Below are 9,632 nucleotides of genomic sequence, written 5' to 3' on the forward strand. Positions count from 1 at the left end.
AGAGGACAAATGGAGTCTCCTAGCCTTATGCAGAAGTCACAGCAGGTTCTTAATAGGTTCTATTAACTGCTCAGGCTTCCTGTTCTGTAAAATGGGAAATAATGTTTATCGGGTTGCTGTGAGAATGAAATGAGATGAATGTGTGTTAAGTGCTGAGCGTAATGCCTGGCACAGACAAAGTCCACACATGGTAGGTAACGGCACCAATAATCACACTATTACTACTACTAATAAATGTTTGCGGGCTGCATGAATGTGTCTCAGGAGACGGAGGCCAGGCCTGCTCTGTGCCCCCTTTTCAGGAGTAGTTGCCAAATGTTGAATGGAATGCTCTGGACTATGAGACTTTGAGGAATAGGTTTGCTTCTGCAACTAATTTGTCTAGGGGACCCTGACGGAGTTCTTTGACTCCTTAAATATTGCTTCCTCAGCACAGAACCCCTTAGCATGCTATGCTATACACATTCGTTCTTCAAACATTGAGAAGATGCCTATGGGCCAGGTTAGAAATGATGAAAAAGACCTAGTCCCTGACCTCAAGGAGCTTACAGTCTATCCTGGGTGAGACACAATTCAGTGGGAGAAGCTCAGAGTAGAAACAGGTACAGGTACAAAGTAGGCCTGGAGCAATGGCTCACGCCTGTAATGCCAGCACTTTGGGAGGCCGAGGTGGGCAGATCACCTGAGGTTGAGAGTTTGAGACCAGCCTCACCAACATGGAGAAACCCTGTCTCTATTAAAAATATAAAATTAGCCGGGCATGGTGGCACATGCCTGTAATTCCAGCTTCTTGGAAGGCTGAGGCAGGAGAATTGCTTGAACCCAGGAGGCAGAGGTTGCAGTGAGCCAAGATCATGCCATTGCAGTCTAGCCTGGGCACAAGAGCAAATCTTCATCTCAAAAAAGAAAAGAAAAACAGACACAAAGTACAGACATAGGTCATAGGAGGGAGGGATTAACTAGGGAGGTGGTGGGAAGAGCAGGAGAAAAGGCTCTCTGGAGATGGTGAATTGGATTCTAGGTGATGGAGACCTAGGGATCATGGAGACAGCTTGGTACCTGCTGTGAATGCATTTGCTGCTGCAGGAATGCAAGGTCTGGGATATGGGGTGGAGGGAGAGAGAAGAGGGGAAGGTGGGGACAAGGGTGGAGATGCGGTCTTGTGTGGGGCAGCAGCTGGGGCCTGGAGAGCCTGCTATGCCACCGCAAGGACCTTGGAGTCACACTATGTGGGAAGTTTTGAAGTTGGGTGGAGACAGGATCAGACTTGCATTTTTGAAAGGGCGTTTTAGGCTTTGGGCAGCAGTGTGCAGCATGGATAGACCATGTTTCTGAAAAGTGAGTGAGAGTATCACAGAGAAGATTTGAACATCCTGGGGCAGGGGTGGGGCGGGGCACTGTATCCTCCAAAGCTCTTTTCCAGACCTAATTGTCTATGGGTCAAGTGTTTTCCCTAAATAATTTAAAACGCATTAGTGGACCCTGCTATTTAAAAGCATCCTCTCAGATATCTTTTTGTGATTCACTTCCTAGCTTGTCTCCGGTGGAAGTCCAAATTTCTATGTAGCCTATCAGCTTCAAGCAAAGTAAACCTGCGCTGAGCTTCCCTGCAGCAGCCAGGTGGGAATGGGGCGGGAAGGAGAATGAGAACAGCAAAGGGAGGTAAGGAGGAAGAGAAACGCTCCCTGCTCCAGGCTCAGAGCCGGCCACCATCTCCGGGAGTGGGTCTTGCCTGGAGTCCTCAGGCGCTGCTTGATCAGGTTCCTTTGGAGATTTACATAGTCCTTGTGCCAGCTCTGGGAAGGAGCTAGATGGAAGGCGGGCTTGGAGATCCAATCGAATACTAAGGACCACTTCTGCCCCAGAATGGTCACCAACATTCACTTACTCATTTGTGCACCCACTGAGCACCTACGGAGCCCTTCCACATGCCAAGTGCCAGGCTAGGCACTGAATTTGTGGCTGAGAACAAATGACAGTGTCTTCCTCATACTGTTTACAAGGCAGCATTTCTCCTTAAGGACTCTTATTTCTCTACCCGAAAAAGCCTCTTTGGATATACACAGCTTCTCAGATGAGAGGTACATGATGACGATTTCTAAGAAAGAGCCTGTTCTTAGAGACCAGGTGAAAGGGAATATGCCACCCCTTAGAGGAAGAGACTGCCAGTGACGGAAAGAGCCTGCCACCCAGCTCTTCTGATTACAGGGACTGACCTCCAGAGGCTAAGGGACCTGCTTCAGGACATGTAGAAGATTCATGGCAGGAATCTACATAGTGATACTCTCATGTGGGAAGGGAGGGATGTCACCTCAGTCCTCTCAGGGGAACCTCAAGTGACTTCCTACCTCTGATCCTGAGCACAAGGAGGACAAGACCAGGGTGAGACTTCATGTGAAAAACACCAACCAAGGCTGTTCCCACCAATCCTACAGGAAAGAGCTCCTCTGCCCTTTTGGGAGGGGGAACTTCCAGCTCTCAGGCCTGCTCCCCTTCCTAAGAGCTGTGTTAAGATTTGCACAACACAATGCTTCCTTTAAGACACATCTACATCAAAAGAGGGCTGGAATGCCAAAGCAGGAATCTCCACTGATGTGGCTGCTCTCTAGGTAGGTGAAGGCTGATGTAAGGGAAGAAAGAAGTCCTGCCGTTCCTCCTCAGGTCACTGGGACGCTCCCAAAGCTCAGCAGTGATTCCCATGACCTTGCCACTGTACTTGTCGGGTGCAAACAAAGATAAGAGTAACTGGAAACAACAGAGCGGGTCATTTAATACGCTCTGCACTCTCAATTCTTCCGTAGCTAATTAAAGCAATATGTCAAAATGTCCCTTGGAAGAGCTCTTAAAGAATATGTCTGTTAAGTAAACAAGGTTTCACTAATTAATGACACACCTTCCCATCCCTCACTGAAGTTCCTTGTAGCACTTCCTGGGCCAGGAGGGTTGAGCAGGAAAGGATGGAGGGGAAGTCGCCATCTCCCTTTCTCACAGGGAGTGAGGAACATATCCAGCCTCTTGTCATTTGTGGAGCTATCAGTTTCTCCTCAGGATGTTGATCAGATTTCCTGGGTTGGAACCAACTTACAGGGCCAGGGTACTGGAATTTTTCCAAGAAGTAAATGCTTTGCTTCTTACGAAGTCAACGTGATTTCTTTCAAGGAAAATTTTTATTTTTTTTAAGTGCCTAGGGTTTTTGAAGGGCAAATCTTTGGATTTTTCTCTAAAGAGAATGATTATAATACACTTATTTATTTATTTTTTTGCTAAGACCACCTCCCCGCCACACACACACACATACTCACAGAGAGACATGGGGGTGGGAGAAAGATTTGTCCAATATTACACAATGAGTCAGTGGCATAGCCAGAAATAGAACTTTCCAAACTCCCAATTCTTAATAATAGAAATATTAATATAGTCTCTATAAATATTTTCTATTTATTTTTGTTTTCACAGCTCACATTTAATTTTCACAACTCTGGAGGAATCTGAGTAAGACGGTCTCAGGAGGGAGCAGATCACGTGCCTGCAACGCGATCCCGGCTGGTTCCCTCTCCTCTCTGGATCTCAGTGTCTTTAGCCGTGAAGTGGGAGAACTGCATGAAAGTACGTCTAAAATCCCTCCCACCTCTGATGTGCTGTGATTCTGTGCCACAATGCTCCAGTCCTGGATTTCCCAATCTTGGCATTACTGACATTTGGGGCCAGATAATTCCTTGCTGTGCGGCGTGTTCTGTGCACTGTAGGATGGTCAGCAGCATCCCTGGTCTCTGCCTAGCGGAGACTCATAGAACTCCGTTCCCCAGTTGTAACAAGAAAAAATGTCTACACACACTGCCAAATATCTGGGAGGGGGAACCAAATAACCCCTCTAGTAGCCATTCAAGGACTTCAATAAGGTCAAAATCATGAGTGGTTCAGTGGAATAAAGGTCTTCCTCTCCCTTTCCCCAATGCTTTCACACCTTTCTGTACACTTTTCAAAGACAACCTCTCAGTCCTTTGCTACTTCTCGTTTCTTAAATGCCCTAAGTGGTCTGGGGTGTGTTTGGTGTGATAATGAACCAATTGATTTCATACTTTCTCCTAAGGAGAGTTCACAGGTTTATGTCCCCTAAGCAACCAGCCAGGCTCTCCAGAAATCCCTAGCAGAGCCCAGGCTGGCCTGGAAGCCTGTATCTGCAGCCTGCAGGAGGCTCAGCGAGCACGAATTTGTCAGCACTCTTAAATCACTGGGCTCCGAGGAAGGCTTCTCCCAGCAGAAAGATCCTTCCTTAGGAATCAATAGCGCAGGGTCCTCCATCACATTCAGAATTATCCTGGGACCTGTAAAATTTATTTTCCCCAGGCATGGCAGGACCCCAAAGTGAAAACCCAGAGGTGGGGCAGGGAAAGAGGCAAGGAGAGAGCCCTGCCAAGAAGGCCTTGCCCATCAGCCCAGATGTTGCTGTGAACAGAGGCTGCTGTGCAAACCTGGACACTCAGGCTCACTCGCTGGGAAAAAGAAGACTCTGGGGGTTCCCAGTGATTCGGCAATAATATCCCCTTCCAACTGAATACCTCTTTACCTCTTACCAAGGGAAGAGGAACACTAAAGACTATCTCCCTCCCCTATGCTCATCACACAGTTGTCAGCCTCACCGTTTAGCAGAGAAGGAAACTGAGGCTTGCAGAAGTTAAATGGTTTGTTTAAGGTCTCAGCAAGCGGAGACCAGATTCTAAGCCTATATCCTTACCATTACAATGAGAAGGGGAAGGCTCAGCCATCCGGTGGGGCTCATAAGAGCCCCAGTGGACAACTTCCTGTTTCTCAAAGTCTAATGCCACTTCTCAAGCTCTATACCCACTCCCCCATTCAAAGCAAAGACCAGAGAACTTGTGCTATAGCTATGTTTTACGTAAGTATATTCCTCTGGTCTTATCCAGAACTAGACCAAGCCTTGAGAATGCGGCTCATTTCGCCAGCTGAAGCTAGGAGCTGGTGAGATCTCAAGCACAGTCTCTTAAGACTCCAGTTTAAAGAGAGGGGCTTTTGCTCTCAGGTGGTCCATGTGATCCTGCCACCTCCCTCTTCTCCCTGGAGATAAAGCCCCAACTTCATCTTCTGTGAGGATGAGGGAGAGGAGGGGACTCGAGCATCTTCCCTGGCAACAAGCAACCCTTTCGTGAGCCTTCAGGAGGGAAGTGGATTCCGCCTCTCAGGATTCTGGCTTGGCAGCAGTGGGTTTCTCAGGAGGGTAGGCCGCCAAGTCTGCTGAGGCTCTGAGGAGAACCAGGAGGAAGTCCGTCCAGTGTGCAAAGAAGCCAGGTGGCGAGATGAGAACAAAGGGGGCAGCCCACAGGCCACTCAGCAAACCTCCTTCCCAGAGCCCAGCTCAGGTGTCGACAGCCAGGCTCTCGGAACAGTAGAAAGGGCAATGGAAATGGTGATCTCTTTCAGGTCACCCAAGAAGCCCAAACATAAGGATTTTGCAAAAATAGAATGTCCTAGCACTCTGACCTTGAGCTAGGAGCAACAAGGGTGGGGGAAATAGACAAATACTCTTGGGAAATTCTCCAGTCCATCTAGAATCTGAGTCTGGGAGGTCTCACCAGCAGCGGTGTGACTGCAAGACAGAGAGACCCCACGCCCGCATTCCTTGGCGCTCCAGACCTGGGTTCCAAGACCGCAGTGAGGGACGCAGCACTTCTGACTCCTAGGTACACAGACAGAAACCTGGACTTGCATGACTTTTGCTTAAAACACCACTTGGAATAATGAAACCAGATTGTAGAGGGACAGAAAAATCATTAGGAATTTCTATGACCTGTGCATGTCCATGACTAGAACTGTATTTTCTCCTCAACTCCTCACTCTGAAAAACAGATTCAAAGGGAATCTCCACAACTGTATGAGATGTATTCATTTACCAAAGCCTGGTCAGCCAGTAACTATGAGTACCTCCTGTATAGAGAATGTATGTCCATCTTTATAGTGAAGAGGAAGCAGGCCACTGGAGAGGAAACAGCTCTGAATGGAGCACCAGGAGTCCTAGGACCCAGCTCCATGTCTTCCACCAAACAGCCATGTGACCTTGGCTTTTTTATCCAGCTTCCGTTTTCTCATCTGTGAATGAAATGTGTCTGCGAGTGTTGGGATGGGATGGGGTTGGATGAGATGCTCTCCAAAGTGCCTTGTTTCTGGCTCTAATGTTCTGAAACTCCATGAGCCCTTGAAGAGTTCAAAGAAAACACCTGCACCAAGCACAAAGAAACGATGGCGGAGGGCAGGTGGGGCTGTGTACCACCTCTGTCTCCTTGGAATGTTGTTCTTGCACCTGCCCCATTGCACCTGAAGCCACAGGACCACCTGAAGTCCAGGAAGCCTGTGGTAGAAGGACTCCAATTAGGTGATGGTGGTTGAAGGCTGTAGCCTGAGCTGCCTTAAAAGCATTAAGTTGCTACAGCCAGTGAAGGGCAAGAAGCGAGAAAGTCAGTGGTCCTGAGCTAGGTACCTTTGGCGCCCCCTACTGGACACCAAGGAATCTGCTCCACCTTTATGCTTCCAGGGCCTCTCAGCATGGGAAGCAAGGGAGTGCTTGCGCATGGGAGGCTGTCACAAGCTGTTTAATAGGACTGCCTTCCTGGTTGGTGGCGTTCTTTCTATAAGAGTCTTTGTTTCACTCCCTAGAATCATGCAGGCCATTGGTCCACACATTCACAGGGGCACCCCTGTGCAGCCGTAGGACGTCTTAACCAAACATTAAGGTGCCAAGGAATAAACATCAGAGTTCAGAACACCAGGTGCAGCCCAGATGGAGAAGGGAAGAAAGAGCAATAAGCAGGTATTTCGCTGCACAAATCCCCAGTGGAGAGAAGGTCTTGGGAAATGCAGCAGAAAAATGTTGACTGCAGGCAGACCACGATGGATATGGATTCACAGCCCCCATAAAATATCTCCAGGCCGAAGCAGCTATCCCAGGAGTCTGAACATCACCCACTTTCAGGGGTGGGATAAGGTGAAGGATTCACCCCCAAAAGAGCAGCCACAAAGCAGGTTACCCCTGACTCCCCACACAGAGTTTCAACCTTCTCCAGAGTCCATTAGTACCGACCAGAAACTAGAATGTTCTAATTGTGGTCCTCTGTGCCATCATCAAGACCTCGACTCCCTTCATTACCTCTTAAATTGACTTTAGGACCTACTGCCAGAAGGATGTTCTTAACTGAGTCAGAGAGAGGAACCTTTTCTCAGGGACCATAATGGAACAGCCACCATGCTCCCACTTTTCCAGCCTCCACCTCTCCCCATGACTGACAGTGAGGTACTGTGTGACTCTCTCAAGAGCTCTAACTCAGTCTTGGACATCTCCAGCCCTAAGTTGTCTGGGTTCCAAATCTCCGTCAATCGCTTATCTCTTCCCACATGGGTCCTCCCCTGACTCAAGACAGTACTATACAACTGTTCTCTGTCCTGGAGCTCTCTTCCCTTCTTTTCCACCTGGCTTCACATGGAAAGTCCTGCACCCATCCCAGAAGATACCTCAAGTGCGACTCAAGAATGTGTCCTGTCAGGAGAACTGAAGCATATCCTGGAATGTGCAGAAGCCTGACTAGGTGCACCCACCACCACCATCATCACCAGCAGCAGCAACAACAGCAATATTCATTAGTCATTCCCGGAGGAAGACCCCCCCACACACACCCCGAGTTGAGAGCTGGGGAAGCTCTCAACCCCAGGAGAATTTCCCCGCCACTCTGGGAGGCTTCCATCCAGGCTGGGATGACTCTGGATTCTTGAGTTCGTTTCTGCAGAAGCGAGACTAACCAGGGCTCCCAACTACTGTACTGCAAAGAAGCGCGCTGCATTGCTGGGCATGCCCCCAAGCTCGGCCTGGCTGCCCCATCAAAGCCTCCAGGTGCCCCCACAGGGTCGAGGAGGACTCACGGTTCCCCTGGAATGCTTGAAGCTGGCTTGCCTGAGGCAGCCTGAAGGGAAGACCACACCTCGTCCAACATAAGGCGGCCAGCAGCTACGCCGCGCGCGGGGCTGGCTCTGCCACCCAGCGCTGTTCCCAGGAGCTCGGCTTCCCAGGGGAGGAAGAGCCAGCCCCCAGGGCTCTTCCCAGCCTGGAAGCGTGGGCATTGGGCCGAGGCCAGTGGCTTCCCCGGCCCGGATCTCAGCCTGGCTGGCTAGGAGACTCTCCCAATACCCCAGCACACCCTCCTCACCCGCTCCGCCCCCTCCCGGCCCCGGAGGCCCCCTCCCCCGACAGCTGACCTCCAGCGCGCCCCCAACACCTTCTCTGCCAGCTGCGGGCTGTCGCCCCCACACCTCAGCTCCCACCTCTACGCCACATCCAACCCGGCTCCCGCCTCGCCCCCAGCCCGCGGGGGAGGCTCAGCGCGCCAATCGAGTCCAGCGCCTTCCAGCAAGTTAGGAGCGAAGCCACCGCCTTCGCGATCCCGGTCTTCCCGGGTTCTCGGGCGGCGTCCCAGCTACCCTCGCGGGCGGATCCGGTGGGGGGCGCGCGGGGCTGGAGAAACTTTCTCCGCCTGAGGGTGGGGGGCACCAGTGAGGGTACTCACGCCGAGGTCAGCGCTCGGAGCCATCCTCCCTCTCTCCGCCCCGCCGCCTGGGGGCGTGGGAAGCGGGCGCTCGCCGCCGACTCTGCCGCCGGCGCCGCCGCCTGCTAGCTTCCAGCCCGGGTCCCGGGCTGGCCTCAAGCCTCCCGCCCCGACGCCGCGCGCTGGCTTTATACAACTCCACTCGAGCGCGCCCGGGCTTATGTAAAGGCTGGCGGAGGCCCGCAGCCAATGGTGCGGCAGCTGGAGCCGGGGGCCCGGGGTGGGGGGCGCCTGCGCAGCCAATCGCAGCCCGGGGAGCCCGGGGAGCCGGGCGTGGGGAGGGAGCGCCTCCCCGCGCTGATTTAGGAGCCGGGATTGCGGTGGCAGCAGCCGGCAGCCAGGCTGGCCCGGCGCGGCGCGGCGGGCACTGGGGTGGGCGGCGGCGCAGGCGGCGGCGAGGGCGGGCGCCCCCCGCGCTCCGCCGCTGCGTCGCGTAACCTTCAGAAGGCAACGGGGCCTGGCGAGGGGGGGAGAGGGCGCCTGGCTGGGCGCTGGGGGCCCCGGGCCGGAGGGAAGCTGGAGTCTCTCGGGAGGCAGCGCCGGGAAGGAACGAGAAGGGGGAGGGGAGGCCCAGGACCCCGCGGCCACCCCTGCGCGCAGGACCGAAGGTGGTGGAGCGAGCGGCGGCGCTGCCTTCCCGTTTCCCCCCCCAGATAGCGATCTGGCGTCGCCAAGCAGGGCCGGGGCGGCCGCGCGAGCCGCGTTGATGGCGAGATTTCGACTGCGGAGCTAGCACCGAGCCGATCTTTATGCAGCCTGGGGACGTGTCCGAGCACTCCCGGGGACTGCTCAGTATGGAGAGCAGGGCTCTGCGACGGCCCCCGCAGGCGGGGAGCGGGCGAGCGCAGCTCCAAGATCTGGCGCGGAGAGGCCCTGGCGGCTGCAGGCAGCGCTGCTTCCACCCCACCTCTAGTTCCCACCGGCGATGCCCCCATCCCGTCCCGCCTGCCCCCAACCCCAGCAGTGCCTGGGTCAGGCTTGCCCTGCTGCTCCTGCCGCGTCCTACTAGCCTCCCTCACCGCTTTG

General features: G+C 53.2%; 1 protein-coding gene across 4 annotated transcripts in view; it reads right to left on the reverse strand.

The window, feature by feature from the left end:
- CRTAC1 (cartilage acidic protein 1) overlaps positions 1 to 8,941 on the reverse strand; it is a 161,842-nt gene extending 152,901 nt beyond the window's left edge. For 2 of the 4 annotated variants that reach the window (XM_032281221.1, XM_032281222.1), the window contains exon 1: positions 8,568 to 8,941. In XM_032281221.1, the coding sequence (XP_032137112.1) occupies positions 8,568 to 8,591 (24 nt within the window). In that variant the 5' untranslated portion in view covers positions 8,592 to 8,941. The remainder of the gene's footprint in view (positions 1 to 8,567) is intronic. The other 2 variants (XM_032281224.1, XM_032281223.1) reach the window with 1 other exon arrangement.
- Positions 8,942 to 9,632: the final 691 nt, after the last annotated feature.

This window comes from Sapajus apella, unplaced genomic scaffold (assembly GCF_009761245.1).
Source record: "Sapajus apella isolate SASKATOON/1434 unplaced genomic scaffold, GSC_monkey_1.0 scaffold13, whole genome shotgun sequence".
Classification (NCBI taxonomy): Eukaryota; Metazoa; Chordata; class Mammalia; order Primates; family Cebidae; genus Sapajus; species Sapajus apella.